The 25,715-nt window shown below is 44.7% G+C and overlaps 2 protein-coding genes across 2 annotated transcripts; one reads left to right on the forward strand and one right to left on the reverse strand.

Annotated features, from left to right (window-relative positions):
• Positions 1-1,167: 1,167 nt before the first annotated feature.
• LOC307202695 (vomeronasal type-2 receptor 26-like) lies at positions 1,168-13,806 on the forward strand (the record flags this gene model as incomplete). Its single annotated transcript, XM_079952860.1, has 5 exons — positions 1,168-1,329; positions 1,428-2,285; positions 8,072-8,299; positions 8,626-8,752; positions 12,908-13,806. 5 exons carry the CDS (start codon positions 1,168-1,170, stop codon positions 13,804-13,806), a joined length of 2,274 nt encoding a protein of 757 aa, XP_079808986.1.
• A 3,641-nt stretch (positions 13,807-17,447) lies between these two features.
• On the reverse strand, positions 17,448-24,699 carry LOC307202749 (vomeronasal type-2 receptor 26-like). The gene is made up of 5 exons (XM_079952953.1): positions 24,397-24,699; positions 23,372-23,545; positions 20,020-20,113; positions 19,468-19,594; positions 17,448-18,551 (listed from the first exon to the last, which is right to left on the reverse strand). The coding sequence occupies exons 1-5, from the start codon at positions 24,654-24,656 to the stop codon at positions 17,650-17,652; spliced, it is 1,557 nt and encodes a 518-aa protein (XP_079809079.1). The 5' UTR covers positions 24,657-24,699; the 3' UTR covers positions 17,448-17,649.
• Positions 24,700-25,715: the final 1,016 nt, after the last annotated feature.

Below are 25,715 nucleotides of genomic sequence, written 5' to 3' on the forward strand. Positions count from 1 at the left end.
TAGTCATCCACTTCCATATTTCAAAGTGTGAAAAACTGGATTCCATAACATGGGTAGAAGGAAATAAATCTGCTTCACTGCAATATCTGTTTGTGAGCTTTCAGGGTAAAGATTTTACAGCGCATGTCCTGTTGTCAATGATTCTGTCTGATTTAGTACCATAGGATTCCCCCCCCCCCATATGTGAAATTGTCTATTTACAAACTTTAAGGTTTCATTTATTTTCACCCTCAAGCTGTACAGCTGCCTCTGAGTCTTTTTAAAAGAAAACCACCTTGAGTTCAGCTTCTTCCCTTTCTCTGCGAGAAGAGAAAGTGAGGATTCAGACAGAAGATGCTGTGGAAAGAACAGGCTGAGGTCCACAGGATCATCTTGCCAGTCCTCCTCTCCCTTCTGCTGCTGCCTTACTCTGTATGCCAAACCCATTCCATTAACTGCAGTATATCTGACGATCTTCTTCCTATACCTCATCAATTTTATCAGCCAGGAGACTTTGTAATCGGAGAGATTGCTTCCCAGGTCTTTGTTTTTCACCGCAGTCCCTCTTTCATGGAACGGCCCACCCAGACATTGATTGGCAAACCAGTGTAAGGAAGACTCTTTCCCTTTCCTTTCAGTATTATGACAAGTTCAGATCATTCAGCAGAGCAACAGCAGAGGAAGGTGGAATTCCAGCAGTCATGGGAGCTTGCTCATTGCTCTGCTCAGGAAAAGCAGTGAAGGGGGTTGCTAACAGGGAAAGCATTCATGAATACAGATGGTTCCAACTCAAGGTGCAGGTGAGGGCATGGAGGGAAGTGGAGCCAACACATTTGCTCCTGCTAGTGCCCTCCAAAAGGAGCACATGCATCCGTTTCTTATTCTGTTTTTGCATTAGGTTCTGCCATAATCGTCAAAGTAGACAGAAGTGTGACCATGAAAGGAGAAATCCTTTTTTGCTTGTTTGATTAAATAGCCAGTAACTCTCTTTACAATTACCTGAGAAATAAATGCCGGCACTATTTTCTTTGGTTAATAGTCAACCATTCCCATTGCAGTTCTGTGCCAAAGAACTACCAGCATATTCTGGCCTTGGTTTTTGCCATCAGAGAGATTAATGAGAACCCCCAAATCCTCCCAAATATATCCTTGGGATTCCACATTCTCAACAGCTACTATGTGGCAAGAATGACTTATAAGGCCACCTTGAACCTGCTTACCAGACAGTATAGGCTTGTTCCCAACTTCCAGTGTGATGCCTGGAGCAACCTCATTGCTCTCATTGGGGCGCTGGCTTCTGAAACTTCTGCCAATGTGGCCACCATTTCTGCCATCTACAAGATGCCACAGGTGAGACCCAAGCATGGAGATATGGACATTTTAGAAGGATGGCTGATATTGTAATGCTCTATAGTCCATGCGATGAATTGTTATATATTTCTTTTCAGCTTACCTATGGGTCAATTTCCCCAGTGCAGGATGACAAAGTCCTGTTCTCTTCCTTGTACAAGATGGTTCCACATGAAGCCCATCAGTACAAGGGGCTTGTCCGATTACTTCGCCATTTCAGATGGACATGGATTGGGCTTGTTGCTGTGGATGATGACAATGGGGATCAGTTTTTGCAAACAATGGAATCAATGTTATCCCAAAATGGCATCTGTTGTGCCTTCATATTTAGAACAGCAAAGAGGACTTATATGGAAGAGCTGATAGACATGGTTTTAAGACAGCTGGACAAATATCAAGTTTTAACGGATGGAAAAACCAATGCATGCGTTGTATATGGAGAAATCCCCTCCCTCCAAGTTTTAAGAATCTTACTGTTTTTTGCAACAATGTATACATTGCCACCTGTGGGTAAAGCCTGGATTGTTACATCCCAATGGGATTTCGATTCAGTATCAATTCAAAGGCTTTGGGATATAGAAAGCTTTCATGGTGCCCTATCCTTCACAGTTCATTCAAAGGAGCCCCCTGGATTCCAAACATTTGTTGAGAGCATAAAACCCTTTTGGGCAAAAGGAGATGGTTTCATTCAGAATTTCTGGGAGCAGGCATTCAGCTGCTCATTAAGAGATTCCACTGGGAATGTGGAAAGCATGGAGACCTGCACAGGCCAAGAGAAGTTGGAGAGCCTTCTTCAGACTTTCTTTGAAATGCGTATGACCGGCCACAGCTACAATATCTACAATGCTGCTTATGCTGTGGCGCATGCTCTGCATGCCACGTATATGTTCACATCCAAATATGAACTATTAGTAAAAGGAGAGAGGGCGGCATTTCACAATATACAGCCATGGCAGGTAATTCCACCTCTTTGCTGAGATCTAGCAACTGTGTCATAAAACAAAACATATTGCACTCAGGCTGTACTGAACTGATGAACGCAATTTCTCATGTATTTTAATAATAATAATAATAATTTATTATTTATACCCCGCCCATCTGGCTGAGTTTCCCCAGCCACTCTGGGCGGCTCCCAATCAGTGTTAAAAACAGTACAGCATTACATATTAAAAACTTCCCTGAACAGGGCTGCCTTAAGATGTCTTCTGAATGTCAGGTAATTCTTTATCTCTTTGACATCTGGTGGGAGGGCGTTCCACAGGGTGGGTGCCACTACCGAGAAGGCCCTCTGTCTGGTTCCCTGTAGCCTCACTTCTCGCAATGAGGGAACCGCCAGAAGGCCCTCGGCGCTGGATCTCAGTGTCCGGGCTGAACGATGGGGGTGGAGATGCTCCTTCAGGTATACAGGACCGAGGCCGTTTAGGGCTTTAAAGGTCAGCACCAACACTTTGAATCGTGCTCGGAAACGTACTGGGAGCCAGTGCAGATCTCTCAGAACCGGTGTTATGTGGTCCCAGCGGCCACTCCCAGTCACCAGTCTAGCTGCCGCATTCTGGATTAATTGCAGTTTCCGGGTCACCTTCAAAGGTAGCCCCACGTAGAGCGCGTTGCAGTAGTCCAAGCGTGAGATAACCAGAGCATGCACCACTCTGGCGAGACAGTCCGCGGGGAGGTAGGGTCTTAGCCTGCGTACCAGGTGGAGCTGGTAGACAGCTGCCCTGGACACAGAGTTAACCTGCGCCTCCATGGACAGCTGTGAGTCCAAAATGACTCCCAGGCTGCGCATCTGGTCCTTCAGGGGCACAGTTACCCCATTCAGGACCAGGGAATCCTCCACACCTGCCCGCCTCCTGTCCCCCAAAAACAGTACTTCTGTCTTGTCAGGATTCAACCTCAATCTGTTAGCCGCCATCCAACCTCCAACCGCCTCCAGGCACTCACACAGGACCTTCACCGCCTTCACTGGTTCTGATTTAAAGGAGAGGTAGAGCTGGGTGTCATCTGCATACTGATGAACACCCAGTCCAAACCCCCTGATGATCTCTCCCAGCGGCTTCATATAGATGTTAAAAAGCATGGGGGAGAGGACGGAACCCTGAGGTACCCCACAAGTGAGGGCCCAAGGGTCTGAACACTCATCCCCCACCACCACTTTCTGAACACGGCCCAGGAGGAAGGAGCGAAACCACTGTATAACAGTGCCCCCAGCTCCCAGCCCCTCTAGACGGTCCAGAAGGATGTTATGGTCGATGGTGTCAAAGGCCGCTGAGAGATCCAGCAGAACTAGGAAACAGCTCTCACCTTTGTCCCTAGCCCGCCGGAGATCATCAACCAGCGCGACCAAGGCAGTTTCAGTCCCATGGTGAGGCCTGAATCCCGATTGGAAGGGATCCAAATGGTCCGTTTCCTCCAGGCGTGCTTGGAGTTGTTCAGCAACCACCCGCTCAATCACCTTGCCCAAGAATGGCAGATTTGAGACTGGGCGGTAGTTGGCCAAATTGGCCGGGTCTAAAGATGTTTTTTTAAGAAGCGGTTTAATGACCACCTCTTTCAGCGGGTCTGGGAAGGCTCCCTCACAGAGGGAAGCATTCACCACCCCGCAAAGCCCATCGCCCAGCCCTTCCCGGCTCGCTTTTATCAGCCAGGATGGGCAAGGATCAAGGAGACAGGTGGTCGGTTTCACTCGTCCAAGCAGCCTGTCCTCATCCTCGGAGGTAACAGATTGGAATTGATCCCATATAACAGGACCAGACAGAACTCTAGCACTCTCCCGCCCTGGCCCTGCTCCCACTGTGGAGTCTACCTCCTTCTGAGTCTGAGCGATTTTATCTGCAAAAAACTTTGCAAAAGCATTGCAGGAGATCTTGGGGTCCCTACCAGGCCCCGGTGGTACAGGTGGTTCCGATAAACTGCGAACCACCTGAAAAAGTCTCCTGCTGCTGTTTTCTGCAGATGCAATGGAGGCGGCGAAGAAGGCCCTCTTCGCCGTCGCCATTGCCACTTGGTAGGCTCGACGTTGAGCTCTAACCCGTGTCCGGTCTGATTCAGAATGAGTTTTCCGCCACCGGCGCTCTAGCCGTCTCAACGATTGTTTCATCACCCTCAGCTCCGGGGAAAACCACGGGGCTGTCCGGGCTCCATGCAATCGGAGAGGGCGCTTCGGAGCCAGACAGTCAATAGCCCTGGTTAACTCCGCATTCCAGCGTGCCACCAGGGAATCAGCTGAAAGGCCATCAACTTGGGATAAAGCATCCCCTACCACTCTCTGGAAGCCAATTGGATCCATTAAGTGGCGGGGGCGGACCATCCGAATCGGTCCCACCTCCCTGCGGAGGGGAAGGGTTGCGGAGAAGTCCAGTTGCACCAGGAAGTGATCTGACCATGGCACTTCTTTTGTTTCGCTTTTAGTTAATGTCAGATCACCAACATCCGTAGAGGTAAACACCAAGTCTAAGGCATGTCCGTGGCTATGAGTTGGGCCAGACTTATTCAGGGACAGCCCCATGGAGGCCATGCTTTCCACGAAGTCCCGAGCTGCCCCTTGTAAGGTCGTGTCGGCATGGATGTTAAAATCCCCCAGGACAACCAAGCTAGGTGTCTCCAGGAGCATATTCGCCACGACCTGAAGCAGCTCGGGCAGGGAATCCTTGGTGCAGCGGGGAGGTCGGTACACCAGTAGGAATCCTGTACTGCCCCTATTGCCCAACTTCCAGAACATGCACTCAGAAAACTGGGTCTTCCCAATAGGACGCCTGGTGCAGACTAATGACTTCCTAAAAATCACTGCAACCCCCCCTCCCCGCCCACATGACCTGGGTTGCTGTGCGTAAGAGAAACCTGGTGGGCAGGCAGCGGCAAGGACAGGCCCATCTGCCTCATCCAACCAGGTCTCTGTCACAGATGCCAGGTCAAATCCTCCATCCACAATCAGGTCGTGGATGGCAGTGGTTTTATTCATCATTGACCTGGCATTGCACAGCAACACTTTCAGGTCATGTGGGTTTCCCTTGCTGATTACTGTATCCTTCCGGTCAGGACCAGACCCGGAGGCAGGGATAGTCCTCAAACAACGACTAAACCTGCCTCCTCGGTAATGACATGGTCTGGTCTTAGCATAACTCCTCCTCCTGCCCGTGATCACTGAGATCGGGTGTCCCAATACATCTCCCCCTGTGGAACCTGCCCCACCCAATCTATTGGCTGAGGCCCACTCCCAGGCAGCCATGACCCTCCCCCTTAAAAGGCAAAATACAAACTAAATAATAATTTAACAGAATAATAATAATAATAAAACAAAACAGAACAAAACAAAACAAACAAAGCAAGGAACAATAGTGCTGACTCAGTGCTTATCCCACCCCAAGCAAAAATAAAATAATGAAATAATATAATATTATAAAAAACAACAACCACCATTTAAAGTGCTGCAAATCAAAAGCGATTAAAACATTTAAAACCATTTTGTCCATTGCTGCCGGTAGCTGCTCAGGCCTCTAAACTGTAGTGGTAGTGCAGGCCCCGCCCCCTAGGCCGGATGGAGTTGGCAGGAGAGGGAGCGGTCCTCCCAACACTCACGCAAGCAGGCTTGTCTCACCATGTGCAGCAGCAACACCCAAATGGAATCTGGGTGTTTCCTTTTGGTGGTTGGAGTGGGGGTGGGGAAATGACTATATTTGCAGAAAATAATTGGAATGAACAACAACCGATTTCCCCCAGTTCCCAGGTACCTGTGGTATTCTGAATCTATGTGCCCATTAAAAAGATGGATTCCTCCTTAGGCCCTGACTGGGGGCCACCATTATATTAGGCAACAGTTGAGTATCTACAGAAAATATTCCACATGTACAGAGTTGGCAGATCATTCCTTTAGCAGGTTAGGAAGGATGCAATACAGTCAAATAATCCTCCTATAAGGGAAAAGTGAGCTAAACATCTAAGGTAAAAATAATAAAACCTTATCAAACAACAACAACAACAACCCAAACCCAAATGTGCTTAATTTTAAAGTAGATGCAAAGATTTAAGGGCACCCATCCAAGTGTTTAATTTTGCTTTTTGAGGGGAGTCCTATGTGCGTCTCATCAGAAGTTCATGGAATGAGACTTACTGCCATATAAACATGACCAGGAGCTTGTAAAGAGGAGGGTGAGCCTGTTTCTTTAGGATTCAGGCTGGTTTCTTGTCTGAGCTGTTTGGAGGCTCTATTGTGAACTGGTTTGTGGCTCTTGGTGTGCTTGGCTGCATGCTCTGCTAAAGCACATGATCTGAGAGGAAGCCGGGCTGCATGAAGAAGTGGGCAAGGAGTTCTCTGCCAGCAGCAGTTCTCCTTAGCTGCTTGCAGACTCTGGGAGTTTGTGAATTTGTAACCAGGGGCATTTGTGAGGGCATTTAGCAAGAGAGTTTGAGGGGAGGCTTGTCTCACCATGTGCTTAGAACCAAGAGACATGGAGGTTGCAATGACCTGCAGTCCCTGTGCCATGTTTGCCTTCCTGCCTGAAAATGTGCAAAACTACACCTGAAGCAAGTGCAGGCTGCTTTCCTTCCTGTAAGGGAAGGTACGATAGCTTGAGGCTCACATATCCACACTTCAAGTCATCAGGCAAAATGAGGAATTCATTGATAAAACAGAGCGGACTGTCCTGGGGGTGCCCCTCGGGAGGAGAAAGATCACCCAGTGCAGGAGGCGAATCCCTGGAAGAATGTGAGGTCATGTCAGTGTGACAAAGGGAGCATCCCAGCAGCCATGGGAGGTTGCCAATAGCTCTACTCAGGAGAAGCAGGGTTCTCCAATGTCGGGGAAGCAGAAGGTTCCCCACTTGTAGGGTGTCCTGCCTCTTGCATTAGAGTTGGCTCCTATGGTGTACAGAGGAGAAAGAGACATGGGGGGGGGTAGCAGGGGACCCCCTACTGACGGGGACAAAAGCAGCAGTATAGAGAGATAACAGGAAGTCCCACAAAGTGCGCTGTCTCTTAGGTGCAAAGATGCATGACGTGACAGAGAAGTTGCCACACCTTACAAAGACAGACCACACTCCCCTTCCTTCTGATTCACGGGGTAAAAACCAGGGGGGCAACTTGAATACAATATTAGGGGGGCAGGTAAGCCCAGCCCCACATAACTGATCACAAGATGTGGCACATGCACACCAGTTGACATGCAATGCCCATCAACTTTGAGAAGTCTGACCCCCTTAAATATTTTATTCGGGGACTGAAGGGACCTCGGCCCCTAGGAGTTGGCCCCTATGGTACAAGCAGTACTGCCAGAGACAGCCTTCAATATATAGCAAGGAACTAGGAGACTCAGGGTAAGAAGTTGAAGGGCTTAGAGGCACAGGTGGTTTTTTCATCACTCCTTCCTGTTGAAGGTTGTGGCCCAGGAAAAGAGGGGGAAATACTGGAAATAAACCACTGGCTGGACAGGTGGTGTTATCAGGAAAGATTTGGCTTCTTGGACCTGGCCTCCACTTCCTTGAGGAAGGACATCTGGCAAGAGATTGATTGCACCTCACAGCAGTTGGCCAGAATGTGTTTGCTAAGAGTCTCATGAACTTGATGAGGAGAGCTTTAAATTAAATATTGAGGGGGAAAGAGACAATATTACAGACTGCGGGGGAATACCTGGTACTGGGGAGAATAGCTTCATCTGATACCATCTGACACAAGTCCGCTCCATCTTTAGAGAAGCATAGAACTCAGTAACTCACATTCTCACCGTGTTTCATTGTTTCTTTCACCAAAGCTCCATGGCTTTCTAAAGAACACCATGTTCAACAACAGTGTTGGAGAGAGTGTATATTTTGATACAAATCAAGAACTAATTGTAGATTTTGATGTTACCAATTGGGTGACTCTCCCTAATGGATCATTTGACAGAGTCAAAGTTGGAAGACTGGATCCTCAGGCTCCGGCAGGCAAAGAGTTAACTATTAATGTTGACCAACTTGTGTGGCATAGAAGCTTCAACCAGGTGAGACAGAACTCCAGCTGCAGGAATGAATAAAATGAATGGAATAGTTCCTATTTTCCCAGTGCAGAGTTCTGCTTGTTCAATTCTCCTGGGTAGCATTACGTTTGCAGACATTTGATTTCATACATTCATCCTTGAAAAATGCCATCTTTTTTAACTCTTAAGAGATAACTTCTGAAATAAGCTGGATTAAATGCCACAATGTGCCAATTATTTCATGAACTGACTCCTTCCTGAACCCACTTTGTCCCCTAAGAAAATGTTTCCAAGCTCAGGGCATGAGTGAGGGAAATTATGCTTATCTTACTGGTCACATTTCTGGACAGGTTGTGCCTCTTTCTGTGTGCAATGACAACTGCTATCCTGGTTACAGCAGGAAAAAGAAAGAGGGAGAGAAATTTTGCTGCTATAATTGTGCTCCATGTCCAGAAGGGATGATCTCTAACCAGAAAGGTAGGAGCCACAGTCAGTGAACAACTAGCTCTGGTCTAAGCACTGTCTTTGGGAATTTTCTGATTGGCAGAATGAGCAGGTGAGAGCTTTTGCACCATCTGGAGGCTGACATCACCGTGTAGACATTTTCTGCAGAGTAAGTAGTTGCTAAAGGGTTTAAAGAGAGAGAGACTGCAAAACTGGGCAAAAAGTAACAAAATGAATTTCAGTAGGAACAAATGTAATCTTCGACTTTAGATACAGTAAGCAATGCTAAGGATGTGACTCAGTATAGCATGGGTTCCTATGTTCCTAGTCCCCATCTAGTATTTTCATAACATACAAAATAAAAATGTTGTTGTTGTTGTTTAGTCGTTTAGTCGTGTCAGACTCTTCATGACCCCCTGGACCAGAGCACGCCAGGCACTCCTGTCTCCCACCGCCTCCCGCAGTTTGGTCAGGCTCATGTTTGTAGCTTCAAGAACACTGTCCAACCATCTCGTCCTCTGTCATCCCCTTCTCCTTGTGCCCTCCATCTTTCCCAACATCAGGGTCTTTTCCAGGGAGTCTTCTCTTCTCATGAGGTGGCCAAAGTATTGGAGCCTCAACTTCATGATCTGACCTTCCAGTGAGCACTCAGGGCTGATTTCCTTCAGAATGGAGAGGTTTGATCTTCTTGCAGTCCATGGGACTCTCAAGAGTCTCCTCCAGCACCAGAATTCAAAAGCATCAATTCTTTGGCGATCAGCCTTCTTGATGGTCCAGCTCTCACTTCCATACATCACTACTGGGGAAAACATAGCTTTTACTGGACCTTTGTTGGCAAGGTGATGTCTTTACTTTTTAAGATGTGAAAATAATAAAACAAAATAATAATAAAACAAAATAATAATACCTATCATTTATAGAAAAGCTTTTGGTTTTTCACTGCAGCATGCACATTATTCTAGAACTTTAATACAAGTGGCCAGTAGCCTAAGTTCAGGCGGGTGGGTGGAGTCTGAAAGGAGAGAAGACAGGAATAAGTGGAGAGGAGGAAAAGTCAAAGCTGGTGGAGGGGCAGAAATAGGGGGCTGATGGACAAAAACTTTCCACTGAAGAGACTGGTTAGCATGAATATAAAACTCTAAAGGCTGAATTTTCTAATTTTGCATACCAGGCAATTGTAATGGACAAACACATGGTGCTCTTTCTCCTTTTAATATTATTACAGTATTTCACCACATAATGGTCGCCACTGCATAATAGTCGCACCCCCTTTCTTTGGTATCTAAAATCAGTTCCAGAGAATCATAGAATCATAGAATCATAGAGTTGGAAGAGACCACAAGGGCCATCGAGTCCAACCCCCTGCCAAGCAGGGAACACCATCAGAGCACTCCTGACATATGGTTGTCAAGCCTCTGCTTAAAGACCTCCAAAGAAGGAGACTCCACCACACTCCTTGGCAGCAAATTCCACTGTCGAACAGCTCTTACTGTCAGGAAGTTCTTCCTAATGTTTAGGTGGAATCTTCTTTCTTGTAGTTTGGAACCATTGCTCCGTGTCCGCTTCTCTGGAGCAGCAGAAAACAACCTTTCTCCCTCCTCTATGTGACATCCTTTTATATATTTGAACATGGCTATCATATCACCCCTTAACCTCCTCTTCTCCAGGCTAAACATGCCCAGCTCCCTTAGCCGTTCCTCATAAGGCATCGTTTCCAGGCCTTGGACCATTTTGGTTGCCCTCCTCTGGACACGTTCCAGTTTGTCAGTGTCCTTCTTGAACTGTGGTGCCCAGAACTGGACACAGTACTCCAGGTGAGGTCTGACCAGAGCAGAATACAGTGGCACTATTACTTCCCTTGATCTAGATGCTATACTCCTATTGATGCAGCCCAGAATTGCATTGGCTTTTTTAGCTGCCGCGTCACACTGTTGGCTCATGTCAAGTTTGTGGCCAACCAAGACTCCTAGATCCTTTTCACATGTACTGCTCTCAAGCCAGGTGTCACCCATCTTGTATTTGTGCCTCTCATTTTTTTTGCCCAAGTGCAATACTTTACATTTCTCCCTGTTAAAATTCATCTTGTTTGTTTTGGCCCAGTTCTCTAATCTGTCAAGGTTGTTTTGAAGTGTGATCCTGTCCTCTGGGGTGTTAGCCACCCCTCCTAGTTTGGTGTCAACTGCAAATTTGATCAGGATGCCCTTGAGTCCATCATCCAAGTCATTGATAAAGATGTTGAATAAGACCGGGCCCAAGACAGAACCCTGTGGCACCCCACTAGTCACTCTTCTCCAGGATGAAGAGGAACCATTGATGAGCACCCTTTGGGTTCGGTCAGTCAGCCAGTTACAAATCCACTGAGTGGTAGCATAGTCAAGTCCGCATTTAACCAGCTTCTTTACAAGAATATCATGGGGCACCTTGTCAAATGCCTTGCTGAAATCAAGGTAGGCTACATCCACTGCATTCCCTTCATCTACCAGGCTTGTAATTCTGTCAAAAAACGAGATCAGGTTAGTCTGACATGACTTATTTTTCAGAAATCCATGCTGACTATTGGTGATCACAGCATTCCTTTCTAGGTGCTCACAGACTGTTTGCTTAATGATCTGCTCCAGAATCTTCCCTGGTATTGATGTCAGACTGACTGGGCGGTAATTATTTGGTTCCTCTCTTTCCCCCCTTTTGAAAATAGGGACAACATTTGCCCTCCTCCAGTCTGCCGGGACTTCGCCTGTTCTCCAGGAATTCTCAAAGATGACTGCCAGTGGCTCTGAGATCACATCTGCCAGTTCTTTTAATACTCTTGGATGCAGTTCATCTGGCCCTGGAGACTTGAATACATCTAAACTAGCCAAGTATTCTTGTACTATCTCCTTAGTTATTCTGGGCTGTGTTTCCTCTGCTGAATCATTTGCTCCAAATTCTTCAGGTCGGGCATTGTTTTCTTTATCAGAGAAGACTGAGGCAAAGAAGGCATTGAGGAGTTCAGCCCTTTCTGTGTCCCCTGTTTGCATTTCACCATCTTCTCCTCTGAGTGACCCCACGGTTTCTTTGTTCTTCCTTTTGCTACGAACATACCCATAAAAGCATTTTTTGTTGCTTTTAACCTCTCTAGCAAGCCTGAGTTCATTCTGTGCTTTAGCTTTTCTGACTTTGTGTCTACACGTGCGGGCTATTTGTTTGAATTCCTCTTTGGTGGTTTCCCCCCTTTTCCATTTTTTGTACACATCCTTTTTTAATCTTAACTCAGTTAAAAGTTCTTTAGATAGCCACCCTGGCTTCTTTAGGCACCTTCCATGTTTCCGTCTCATTGGTATTGCCTGATGTTGTGCTTTTACTATCTCCCTCTTAACAAACTCCCAGCCATCATGAACTCCCTTTCCTTTTAGTATTACTGTCCATGGGATCTCACCCAGCACTTCCCTAAGTTTTATGAAGTCGGCTTTCTTAAAGTCAAGAAATTGAGTCCTAGTATGCTTGGCTGCTCCTTTCTGCTGTATAGTAAACTTCAGAAGAGCATGATCACTCGCGCCTAATGATCCTTCCACTTCTACCCCACTAACCAGGTCATCAACATTGGTTAGGACCAGATCTAATGTGGCTGTTCCTCTTGTTGCTTCTCCCACTTTCTGGACAACGAAGTTGTCTTTTCCTTGTCTCATTCTCAACAGCTGCTGTTTGACCTTATGCTCTTGGCTGAGTTTGACATCCAGCAAATATCCGGGTAATTGAAGTCACCCCATAATAGTGGCAGGACATCCTCAGCGTGCTTTCTCTGTGCCAGCCAAAGACACAAGGGGAGTGGGCGGCGGCGGGGGGGGGGTGAAGCTGCCATGAGCAACATGGACAGAAGTCTGTTCATGAATAAAAAATGTTTCCTCGCATAATGGTCGTGCCTCAGGTTCTTCCTCACGCAATTGTCGCTCCCCCCTTTTTTGTAAAGAAAAATCAGCATGAAAAATGTGACCATTATCTGGTGAAATACCATCTTCCCATAGCACTCTTTTGGGAGGGAGGGAGAATCCTAAAGCTGGGTGAAAATTTTGCCAAAACACACATAGAAAATAAATGAGAGTTGTCAGTTCTGTATCAAATATTTCCTGGCTTATAGGTGCTTCTAATCTGCTCAAATTCAGTTACTCCCTGAATCAGCTGAAACATTTCTATGTGCCATCCTTTTTTCAGACATGGATGTTTGTTTCATATGTCCAGAAGACCAATATCCCAACCAGGATAAAAACCAATGCATTCCCCGGATTCTAAGCTACCTCTCTTACAAAGAACCTTTAGGAATCTTTCTCACCGTGTTGGCCGTTTCGTTCTCTGTGATCACAGTTTTAATACTTGCAGTCGTTATTAAGCACCACGACACTCCCATGGTCAAAGCCAACAACCGGACCCTCACCTACGTTCTCCTCATCTCCCTCCTTCTTTGCTTCCTCTGCTCTTTGCTCTTCATTGGGCAGCCTGGAAAGGCAACCTGTCTTCTCCGACAAATGGCTTTTGGCATTGTTTTCTCCTTGTCCGTTTCCACTGTTTTGGCAAAAACCATCACTGTGGTTCTAGCATTCATAGCAACCAAACCAGGATCCAGGATGAGGAAATGGGTGGGGAAAAGACTGGCGTATGGTATTGTTCTTTCTGGCTCATTGACTGAAGGGGCCATTTGCATGGTTTGGCTGGCTCATTTTCCTCCATTCCCCGATGCAGACATGCACTCTGTGATTGGGGAGATCATCATGGAATGCAATGAGGGCTCCGCTTCCATGTTCTACTCTGTCCTGGGATACATGGGCTTCCTGGGCATTGCCAGTTTCACCGTGGCTTTCTTTGCCAGGAAGTTACCTGACAGTTTCAATGAAGCCAAATTCATCACCTTCAGCATGTTGGTGTTTTGCAGTGTGTGGCTGTCCTTTGTTCCAGCATACCTGAGCTCGAAAGGAAAATACATGGTAGCTGTGGAGATCTTCTCCATCTTGTCCTCCGGTGCTGGGTTGCTGGGTTCTATTTTCTTCCCCAAATGCTATATCATTATTCTGAGGCCTGAGCTGAACAGCAAAGAACATTTAATAAGGAGATCATAGTTGTTGTTGTTGTTTAAGTGGCATGTCTCTGTACATAGGTACCTCGGGTTAAGAACTTAATTCATTCCGTAGGTCCGTTCTTAACCTGAAACTGTTCTTAACCTGAGGTACCATTTTAGCTAATGGGGCCTCCCGCTGCCGCCGTGCTGCCAGAACACAATTTCTGTTCTCATCCTGAAGCAAAGTTCTTAACCCGAGGTACTATTTCTGGGTTAGCGGAGTCTGTAACCCGAAGTGTCTGTAACCTGAAGCGTCTGTAACCCGGGGTACCACTGTATTCTTCATTAATACATAGTTCACCAGACATGGCAAATTGGCCATGGAGATCATTACATCTTTGATTGACACCAGTTCTTCAAGCACTTAAAAAATAATAATATTGTTATTACATTAATGTAGAAATGGTTCAAATTTGTATGAGAATTTCTTTCATCTGTAAAGTAAAGCTTTAACACATTAACCTTTGCAAAATAATATTTCTCAAAAGCACATTCTAGAGTTAAGACATTTGTTCACAGAATCTAAGACAGTTTCTGAGCCAATTGCAGACATGGGCAAAATTTGGTCCAATGAGGGACAGGCATCCATATCAGATGAGGACAGAGCTGATATCTCAGACTTAAGAGCTTAACTTGAGTTTCATTTGAACCAGCAATGAGGACTAAATTGTGCATATCAATGCCTATCTGAATGTGCCATGGTATCCCATGAAATTCACAAGTTGAATGCTGCTTCTCCTTTACTGGCTTGGGAGAGAAATAGCCTTGGCTGGTTTAAATACCTCATACTGTGCTGAAACCTGTTCCCAAATTTCCTGGTTTTATGAGTCATCTGTGAAAAAGACTCCTGTCTTCTCCTCATTACTCTTTATAGTTTTCCCCTTGTAATTTCCCTTTTAATTCAGAGCATTCCCACATACTTCATGCAAACAAACGGGTTTGGTTCTGAAAGTATGCCAAAGAGGGGATCACAAGGATCTTGGCTCATCACGACTCTTTGCAAATTCTGGTTTGTAGTCCCTTATCAATAATAATAACAGTAATTTATTACTTTTACCCAGCCCATCTGACTGGGTTCCCCAAGCCACTCTGGGTGGCTTCCAACAGAATATAAGAGAATACACAATACATCAAACATTAAAAGCTTCCTGATTCAGGGTTGCCTTCAGATGTTTATGGAAGGTCATATAAATGTTTATTTCTTTGACATCTGAAGGGAGGGCGTTCCACTGGGCAGGCACCAGTATGGATTAGGCCCTATGCCGGGTTCCCTAACGTCATTTTTTGCAGTGAGGGAACTGCCAGAAGGCCCTCAGAACTGGACTTCAGTGTCCAGGTTGAACGAAGGAGATGCTCAGGGCTGAGGCTGTTTAGGGCTTTAAAGGTCAGCACCAAAACTTTGAATTGTGCCAGATCTTTCAGGACCAATGTTACATGGTCCCAGTCACCAGTCTGGCTACCACATTCTGGATTAGTCGCAGTTTCCGAGTCACCTTCAAAGGTAGCGTCACATAGAGTGCATTGCAGTAGTCCAAGAAGGAGATAAACAAAGCATGTACCACTCTGGCGGGACAGTGCACAGATGATAGGGTCTTAGCTGGTGTACCAGATGGAGTTAGGTAAACAGCCACCCTGGGCAGAGAATCCACCTGTGTCTCTGTGACACTTCTTTTCTACTAGAACTTAATATCAGATCACCCACGTCCACAAAGGCAAACGCCAGATCTAAGGCATGTCCATGGTTATGAGTAGGGTCAGAATGATTCAGGGACAGCCCCATGGAGGCCATGCTTTCATTGAAGACCTGAGCGGCCCCTTGTAAGGCTGTGTCGGAATGGATGTTAAAATCCCCTAGGACCACCAGGCTAGGTGTCTCTGGGAGAACATCTGACACAACCTGAAGCACTTGCACAGTGTATCCTTGGTGCAGTGGTGAGGGTGGTACACAAGTAGCAATCCAGTACTGCCTCTATTATCCAGCTTCCATAACATGCACTAAGAAAACTGGGTCTCCCTAATAGGATGCCTGGTGAAAACTAATGACGTATTAAACATCACTGCAACCCCTGCTTCCCATCTACATGACCTAGGTTGCTGTGCATAGGTAAGGTTATCCAACTTCCAAGTAAAAACCAGAACATCCCAAAATTGTTGAGCGAATTGTTCTATGAAAATGCCAGAAAAGATCCCCCTAGACATCACTTCCGCCTTGGAAATCCTGGTAATGTCCAGGAAAATCTGGACCTATGGTAGCCTTATGCATAGGAGAAACTTGTTGGACAAGCAGTAGCAAGAACAGGCCCAGCTGCCATGTCCAACCACATTCATGTTACACCTGAGAGGTCAATTTCCCCATCCATGATCAAGTCATGAGTGACACTTTAAGGAACACCCTTGTTGATATGTGTGTCCTTCTTGCCAGGATCAGACCCAGGGGCAGGAATAATCTTCAGACATCAACTCAACCTGCCTCCTCAGAAATGACATGGCCTGATCCTCAAGCAGGTCCTCCTCCTGCCCATGATCACTGACATCAGGTGTCCCAATGCATCCCCCATTGATAAGTTCAAGTGGTTACTTAGAAATCCTTAATTGTACACCTGATTATGTAATGTGGATATCAAGTTCAGCACAAGGACACAGTCTGTAGTGAGCTAATAAAGGACAATAAAGACATTTCTCATTACTGTTCCATTTCAAAGATGCACCAGCACATTCTGGCCTTGACAATTGCTGTAAAGGAGATCGAGAAGAATCCCAAACTCTTGCCAAACTTCACTATAGGATTCCACATTATCAGTGGCTGTTACATTGCAAAGATAAAGCCACCCTGAACCGGCTTTGTAGATCGCAAAGGGTTGTCCCCAATTTCATCTGTGTTTCTCAGAAACAATTAATTGGTGTCTTGGGAGGATATGTGACTGAAGCCTCTGCCTTTATGGCCAATATTGTTGCCATCTCCAAGATTCCACATTTAGGTCATTATCAAGAGTATACAAAAACTTCATGACACATAATTTGAATTTTTAAAAAAATGTTTTTGATTAATTTTCATTTTTCACATCACACATAAAACATTTTAAATGTATATTTTTAATCCACTGGAATTGTGTTATCTTATGTTTTATGTTATGTTATTATAAATATACCACCCTTCCTCCCAAGGGAGCCCAAGGTGGCAAAGAACAAGTGATAAAACAACAAAACCTCATATGGGGATTAAACCTACAACCTTTCCTTTATCAGCACCATGCTCTAATCATCTAATTGATATTTAATTGAAATATTTTCATTTATAAAGGAATAAAATGACAAAAGAAAAGAAAAGAAATGTGGAGAGAGAAAAGAGAGACCAAGAGAGAGAGGGACATTTAATACATGCAATGTAATACATTAAGTAAAGCCAATTCCACTGCTATAGGTTTTAGATGGTAGCAGTGTGTTGCCATTGCCCCATGTTTTCTGCTTGACCCACACTTCTAGGCACGCGTCCAAGTGTCTTTCCACTTTCCCAACTCCTTCCTCAGAGAAAACCCACTCTTTAGTGCTAAATCAGAGCAAATGTCAATCCAGAAAAAACCCAAATTGCTGTTTGCTCTGATTGACTGCTAAAGCACATTTATCTCCTTCTGATGAATATTGTGTGGCAAATATCTAAATTTGTGTTAAAAATATATTATATATGAACAAAACACTCATAACAACATCAGAATTAATTCTGGATCACTTAAACCAAAATGCCTTCAAAGAAGAAATTTAGATATTTGACTTGTCTAAGGATGTAATTATGTTCCTGATAAATTGAATTTTATTACAGCAGAATACAGGGACCAGCTTATATTGTTTACTTTTCTTTCTTTATTAAATGTTCCTTATTGTTCAGCTCAGGTCTTAAGATAATGATGTAGCAATTAGGGAAAAAAATGCAACCCAGCAATCCAGCACTGGAGCATAAGATGGAGAAGATCTCAACAGCCACCATGTATTTCCCTTTGGTGCTCAGGAAGGATGGAATAAAGGACAACCAAACACTGCAAAACACCAACATGCTGAAAGTGATGAACTTGGCTTCATTGAAAGTGCCAGGCAACTTCCTGGCAAAGTAAGCTACAGTTAAGCTGGCAATAGCCAGGAAACCCATGTATCCCAAGACACAGTAAAACATGGAAGCTGACCCCTCATTACATTGCACAATGATTTCCTCTTTGAGTGAGTTCATGTCCTTATCTGGGAACGGAGGAGAAGTAATCAGCCAAACCATGCAAATGGCCACTTGAATAAATGAGCCAGAAAGGACAATGGAATTGGCCAGTCCTTTCCGCAGCCACTGTCTCATTCTGGATCCTGGTTTTGTGGCCATGAATGCCAGAACCACCGTGATGGTTTTTGCCAAAACAGAGGAAAGGGACAGAGAGAAGATCATGCCAAAAGCCATTTGTCGGAGAAGGCAGGTTGCCTTTCCAGGCTGTCCAATGAAGAGGAAGGAGCAGAGGAAGCAAAGCAGGAGGGAAATGAGGAGGATGTAAGTGAGGGTCCGGTTGTTGGCTTTGACTATCGGCGTGTCCTTGTACTTCATGAAAATCCCAAGTACTAAAGTTGTGATCGAAGAGAAAGAAAAAGCCAGCAGAGTCAGGGTTATTCCTAAAGGTTCTTTGTAGGAGAGGTATGTGTAAAACTTGGGAATGCAATGATTTTGGTTGCAGTTTGGATACTGATCTTCTTTACATTTGATACAGGTATCCATGTCTGAAAAATAAAGGAAAGGTGCTTAAATATTTCAAGACTTTGATTCATGTACAGTGGTACCTCTGGTTGCGGATGGGATCTGTTCCGGAGGTCCGGTCAGATCCAGAGGTTTCTGCAACCTGAGGACAGAGGGTTACATAACCGGAGGTACTACTGTATTCTATAGTGATCAACCCAACCCCCCATGGACAGGATTTGACCACTGGGTGGGAGGACACAAGAAAGCACAGAAAGCTTTTCCAACAAGAAGACATAGGTACTTCACCTGCCATTTATTTCCCCTTCCAGCAAAGCTCCATTCCCCAAATACAAAGCAATTGTAACAGAACTAAATAAAACTGACTCTCACTTTCTTTGTCCGCCAATCTACTGTCTCCTTGCTCCAAAGATCCCTCACTGGTCAAATGAGTAACAACAAGGCGGGGGACAGTTAAAAAAGGAAGCTAGCTGGCAAACCCCCTGTCTAGCTCTCAGCAGAATGTGGCCTTCTTGGCAGCTGAGTAGGTGGCTTTCCAAAGAAACATATCTGGGCATGCTCAGAACTGAAGAATGAGTCTGATTTGTCTTACTAGGACTTCAGATTCAATGCCCAGTCTCCTTGGGTAATGTTATTTTGTCTTGGATGCCAATTCTGCACTGCAGGACCTGGTCTATTGAAGTAAGTGGCAGAACTGGGAATTCCCTCAAACCAGTGTAGAAAAGGAAGGTATCATGGCATGTCCAGTGCTCTGTCTAGCTATGGCACTAACTACATTTTTTTTTTTTTTTTGCGGAAATGGGTAGGTAATGACTTCTTCTCCCCATTCTGTAAAAAGCTTCAGCTGTTCATTCTGCATATCAAGCAACTTCATAAGACAGAGACTCAACAAGGCCTAATCCTCACCGCCAACAAGTTGGCATCTATTGCATTTCCTACCCATCTGCATGGAGACCATCCCTTCTGGACATGGAGCACAATCATAGCAGCAGAATTTCTCTCCCTCCTTCTTTTTCCTGCTGTAACCAGGATAGCAGTTGTCATTGCACACAGAAAGAGGCACAACCTGTCCAGAAATGCAACAAACGAGATTAGCATCAAGAAGTTTACATTTATCCTCCTGCCCTACCCTAAACGTGGGAATATTTTTCTTCGGTGAAAATTTGCTTCAGAGAGGAAACCCTGACTTAATTTTTTCCAGAAATGAATTCATGAAAAAGACACTGAATTGTTGGCGAGGTCAGGACTTTTTTAATGTGTTGTGGAGGTTGTTTACTCAGATCTACCCAGGAAATGTGGTGTACTTCAAGTGAAAATGCAGAGCAACATTTCCCCCAGTTTGTTTTGCCAAGAATGGGGGGAAATGTAGCTTGAAAACACGATCTTTCTCAGCAGAATTAACCACTTGAGGGCAGGTAGAAAACTGAACTCACAAATATGCAACTGTTTTCCATTCTCGCACATGTTCCAGCATCTGCAGCTTCATCTCACCTGGTTAAAGCTTCTATGCCACACTATTTGGTCCTCATTAATGGTTAACTCTTTCCCCTGTGGAGCCAGCGGGTCCAGTCTTCCAACTTTGAGCCTAACAAAAGAACCATTGGAGAAGGTGACCCAGTTTGTGACATCAAACTCTGCAAGTAGCTCTCTATGCTTATCAAAATGTATGCTCTCTCCAACACTGTTGTTGAACATGATCTTCCTTATAAAACGATGGAGCTTAAGTGAAAGAGAAAATGGAGCCTAGTAAGGATAAAATGGTGTTATAGATCAGGGGAGGGGGTTCCCCCTAAACCATAGGAATGAATAAATGCTAGGATTTTGATTAATTGGGATATGGATTAAGACACCAACTGCAGAGCTGTGCCAGACTGGGAATTCCTAGGCTGGCTTCTGCAAACCAGCCTGGCCAAGGGAACAATAGAGAGCCATTGAGGGCCCATTGATGGTCATTGCCAGTGCAAGAGGACTTCTCCCCTGCCCTGGGGTGTGAAGAGAGACAGAAGTTTCTGGGAGGAAGAAGGAGGGAGACAGGCTGAGATCCATCTTTGGAGGGTGCTGACCTCAGGCAGGTTTGCTGCTCCCTCTTGGAATGACTATGCCTTAAGATCTGGACTCCCTCCAGGCAGACTTAAGGTGTAAAGAGGTGAATAAAGCATATTTCTCAAAGCCTGACAGTCTGCTGTGTCTTCTATTCTCCAAAGGGACACAGACCCCATGGGTTCTTGCAACCGATTGGCAGATAGAGGGGCAGGCACGCAGCTTTTGTAGCCATATTGAAACCTCTACAGTCATCCTTTTAAAAGGTCTTTGTTTCCAGGACTGGATTGTTCTGGCTCAAGAATGTATTTGAATCCATGACTAATTTCACTGATTCAGCATATTTGCTTGGAATTAAATCTGATTGAACTCCATGGGGTTGACTTCTGATCAGATATGCAGAGGATTGTACTTTTAATATCTGATACACACCAACACCAAATGGCATGCAACACTATGTAAAGTTTTGCTCCACTTTTCAATAAAGCATCTTTGAGGCTTTGGAAGGCATTATATAAAAGTTAATGAAATCCAGACATAAAATTCATTTTTTGTAGTGCTTCGGGTTTAGTAATAGAGTTTCATAGATCAGCACATTGTGGCATCATAGTAATAATGAAGGAGTTTGAATTCACCTGGGGAAACACACTTCATTCTCTCTCAAGACACACGGATGCCAGCAGCAAAAGGAATGTGGATATCCCCCTATATTGTAGCTAAAGCTAAATAGTTTATCTCAGTGGTTTTCAACCCATGTGCTGTGGCACCCTGGGGTGCGTTGAATGATGGTCAGGGGTGACACGGGCAACACTGGCCTCTGTTCCCCTTCCTTCCTTCCTTCCTTCCTTCCTTCCTTCCTTCCTTCCTTCCTTCCTTCCTTCCTTCCCTCCCTCCTCTGATGCCCTCTCATGTCTCTGCCTCCCAAAGGCTTGCACAGCTGTTTATTGCAGCAGCCCCAGCTACAAGCTCCGCAGGTGAATGTTCCCTCTGGGACGCACCTCTCTTTCGGGTGGGGGTGGGGGTGGGGGTGGGGGTGGGGGTGGGGGGTGGGGGTGGGGGCAGATCAGAGACCAGGGATGCCAGTACCAGCTGCCCAGAGGACTCCCAAGAAGAGGGGAGAGGGGGTTGAGGAAACACTCCACAAGGGAAACACTCCGAAAAAGGGTGAGAGGCTGCCAGCTCTGCAGGCAAGGGGTGACCCAAGTGGGCTTCAGAGCCCCACAGGGGAGCCCCAGAAAGAAGGCAGTTGGTTAAGGGAACCATGGATTTGATACAGCTATTGATGAGTTTGTTATATTATTTATCTGTTAAGTTTAAAATGTGATACTCGGCCAAAACAAAATGGACCCAGAGCAGAAAATCATGGCCGTCAGACTTCCAATTAAAAAAAGACATGGAACATCATGAAAGTGGATAGGAAAGGAGAAGGGAATAAGCAAAATTAGTTTCAGGTTACAAGTCACAAGTTGTTCTAATGAGGATCTGTGGGGGGAAAGATTCAGGTAGGTAGCTGGGTTGCTCTGACACAGTCAATATATATATATATATATATGTATATATATATATATATATATATATATATATATATATATATATAATATAAAAAATTGTCCAGTAGCACCTTAGAGACCAAATACGTTTGTTCTTGGTATAAGCTTAAGTATCTTTTAGGGCATACCTTCCTGCTTTGGATATATTTCTCTCTGTGTGTGTTGTATTAAAGGTGTAACTACCTGCCAAGACTGCACATTACAGTCTGTTGGTCTCACTCCCTCTAGCAGTCTGCTATGTTTCCATCTGGATTCACATAGGACATGCAAAGCATGTGCCACAGCATAAGCAGCATTGTAGACATTGTAGCTGTGGCCAAACATGCTCATTTCAAAAAGAGTACTAGGAAGACTCTCCAGCTTCTCTTGGCCAGTGCAGGTTTTCTTTCCCTCCACATTCCCACCAGATTTTTTTAATGAGCAGCTGAATGACTGCTCCCAGAAATTCTGAATGAAACCATCTCCTTTTGCCCAAGAAGGTTCAATGATCTCAAGAAGACTTTGGAATCCAAGTGGCTCCCTTGAGCGAACCGTGATGGATAGGGCACCATGGAAGCTTTCAATATCCCAAAGCTTTTGTATGGAGAAGGCACAGAAATCCCATTGGGATGTAACAATCCAGACTTTACCCACAGGTGGCAATTCATACAATGTTGCGAAAAACAACAACATTCTCAAAACTGGCATGGATGGATCTTCTCCATATACAAAACATGCACTGACTTTTCTATCTTGAAGAATTGAGTATTTTCCCAGTTGTGCTAATACCATGTTTATCAGCTCTTCCATAAATGTCCTCTTTGCTGCTCTTAGTATGAAGGCATAGCAGATGCCATTCTGATCAAGCAATGGAACCACTGTGTGCAAAAACCTGTCCCCATTGTCATCATCCACAGCAAAGAGCCCAATCCATGTCCATCTGAAATGGTGAAGGAGCCTGACTACCCCAATGTACTGGTGGGCTTCCTTTGGGACCATCTGATATAAGGAAGAAAACAATGTTTTGTCATCCTGCACTGGGGTAAATGATCCATATGTGAGCTGAAAGGAAGGAGGGTGTGTTGTATGGATTAAAAGAATGTAAAGATATGAGCCATTGTTGGAAAATGCCCATGCATCAATGAATATGTCTCACCTGTGGGATCTTGTAGGTGGCAAAAATGCTAGCCATGTTGGCAGAGGTTTCAGTAGCAAGTCCACCAATGACAGCTATCAGTTTACTCTGAGTATCACACTTGTAGTTGGGAACAAACCTGTGTTGTGTGGAAAGGAGGCTCAGGCTGGCTTTGTATGTCTTCCTTGCCACATAGTAGCTGTTGAGGATGTGGAAGCCCAAAGAGATGTTGGGTAGGATTTGGGGATTCTCATTGATCTCTTTGACAGCAAACAGCAAAGCCAAGATGTGCTGGTAGTTCTTAGGAACGGACCTGGAATGAGAGTTACTGTCTGTTTCATGAGGCGAAGGAAAGGGCATTTCTTGCTTTCATCATTACACCTCTGGCTACTCTCATGGTTGAGCTGGAACTTTAAAAAGTCTGAAAATGTTGGGATATAGAATACAGTTATTGCAAGATATAATCCATTAGCAGGTCCTTTTAGATGAAATATTTAGAATAGATTTCTTAAAACATTTATTCCCTTGTATGAAAAGACTGAGTAAAGAACCTAATAGATCTGGATCAGAGGTGGCTAGCCTGCATTATGGTGCCAGGATGTAGCCCAGCATACTATGGGATGTTGTCTGATTGGCCCCACAGATTAATCTTCCTTGCAAAGTGTGCTGTCCACATCAGATCAGTGTCTCCACCTGTGTTTTGTGTGAAGAGACATGCACTCAATCAGGAAATTTTACTGGGATGAAAACAGTAAGAATAAAGCACAATAATAAAACCTTTCGTATTGTACAATATAATAATATGAAGTGAAACAATATTTTTAAAATATGCAAACAGATGTGAACAGAAGAGAGAGAACAAGCAGAAGGTGAGAGACAATGAAGTACTGAAGGCCTGGGAATGACATGTCCAAGACTCACTAAGGGAACAATCCCTGTGACATTGTTCTGTAAAAGCCCCACAAAGTCCGAGTTTTGTGTCACTGAACATCCCAGTGGATTGTGCCCAACAGCCACCAACATAAAGAACACAAAATAGCTGGCAACTTCCAGTGACTGCTGGAAATATACTTTCATCATACTTAAACACAAATCTTATTACTGTAGTATCCTGTCACATCTGAAGGAACAGCAGAAAGGGTGTGTGTGTGAAGTATTCCTTACGCAGGTTCGCCAATGGACATCTGTGTGGGCACGTCTGTGAATGAGGGACTGTCATGAAAGAGGAAGACCTGAGAAACCACCTCTCCAATGACAAAGTCACCTGGCTGATAAAATTTGTGAGGTATAGGCAGAGGATCATCATCTAGGATGCAACGGATGGGCTGATTCTTGCAGACAGTGTAAGGAAACATTACAAACAGCAGCACTATTGCGACTAGGATCCTGATGACCAAACAGCCCCTCAAGTTGCATCTTGCCATGTTTCCATTGGATACAGTCTCCGTTTTGTTTCAGTCTTTTGTGAATGGCAGATGAACCTGAAGGTACATAATTTTGAAGCTTGGCCTGTGAGATTCCCAAATGTGTGTGTCCATTTCAAACTGGCAGAAATGTTTCCTCCTTACACATCCCCCTCCCACCCCACATGGAAGCGGCAGGATAATGGAAATAATTGGAAAAGAGCACAGGATCTATAGGGTTAGGCAAGTATCAGTCAATACCTCCTTTTGGAGATGAAGCTTTTTATACCCAGAAACAAGGAACTGGAGATGGAAGAAATGAGGAAATAACTGAGTTTTTCACTCTATAATTCTTTCGTTTTAAATCATGGAAGAATGAAATGGTGAAACAGCCTAAAATATTAAAAGGCTAACAGAAAATAAAATACAATACAAAGTTGAAATGATCAAAGCTGGAATGGTTTTCTAACCTGGTTTTGAACAACATGTGTGGTTTTATAACACCTTTTAGAAGCTGTTATTCCAGCAATGTTTACAGTTGTTGGAGAGATCATCATCTCCCCAATGCATTGTTGGTCTATCTGGCTTTGCCACAACATGATGAAACAGCCAGGATATTTCCCCAACGCGTGCTCCTGCTTTAGGCTACTTCTGGCCACTGGCCAGGTCTGACAAAATCAATTTTGTTTCACATAACAAATATGGCAAGATCTGCCTTAGTTGCATGAAGAATGGGCCACTGCAGCACTCTCCATGTGGGGCTGCCTGCCACTGAAGAGTATGTGGAAGAAAATGCAACTGCTAGAATATTGTGGCGATATTAGATTCTGTGGCCTGATACAGAATATTAGATTCTGTGGCCTGATATTTGCTTCAGTTTCACTGGCTTCTAATTGCCTTCAAAGGCTTAAATTGCTGGGGTTCAGATTATATTAACATTCTTACTATTTTGGGAAACATTATGTCCCCTATGAAAATATATCCAGCAATTTTAGGTGTTGTGTTGGAAAAATATGTTAACGGTAGTTTGAGCAATGGCAGAATTGCAGCGAGGAACTCAGTCCTGTTCCTCATTTGCCA

Source organism: Podarcis cretensis (genome assembly GCF_951804945.1).
Source record: "Podarcis cretensis genome assembly, chromosome: 14".
NCBI lineage: Eukaryota > Metazoa > Chordata > Lepidosauria > Squamata > Lacertidae > Podarcis > Podarcis cretensis.

Excerpts from the sequence above, each read along its gene's own strand:
- LOC307202749 (XM_079952953.1), bottom strand. The coding sequence starts at position 24,656 with ATGGCAAGATGCAACTTGAGGGGCTGTTTGGTCATCAGGATCCTAGTC. Across the intron at positions 20,114-23,371 it reads CTCCTTTCCACACAACACAG|GCTCAAAGTTGGAAGACTGG; the intron begins GTTTGTTCCCAA and ends TTCTTTTGTTAG. Across the intron at positions 18,552-19,467 it reads GATGGTCTCCATGCAGATGG|ACATGGATACCTGTATCAAA; the intron begins GTAGGAAATGCA and ends TTTATTTTTCAG.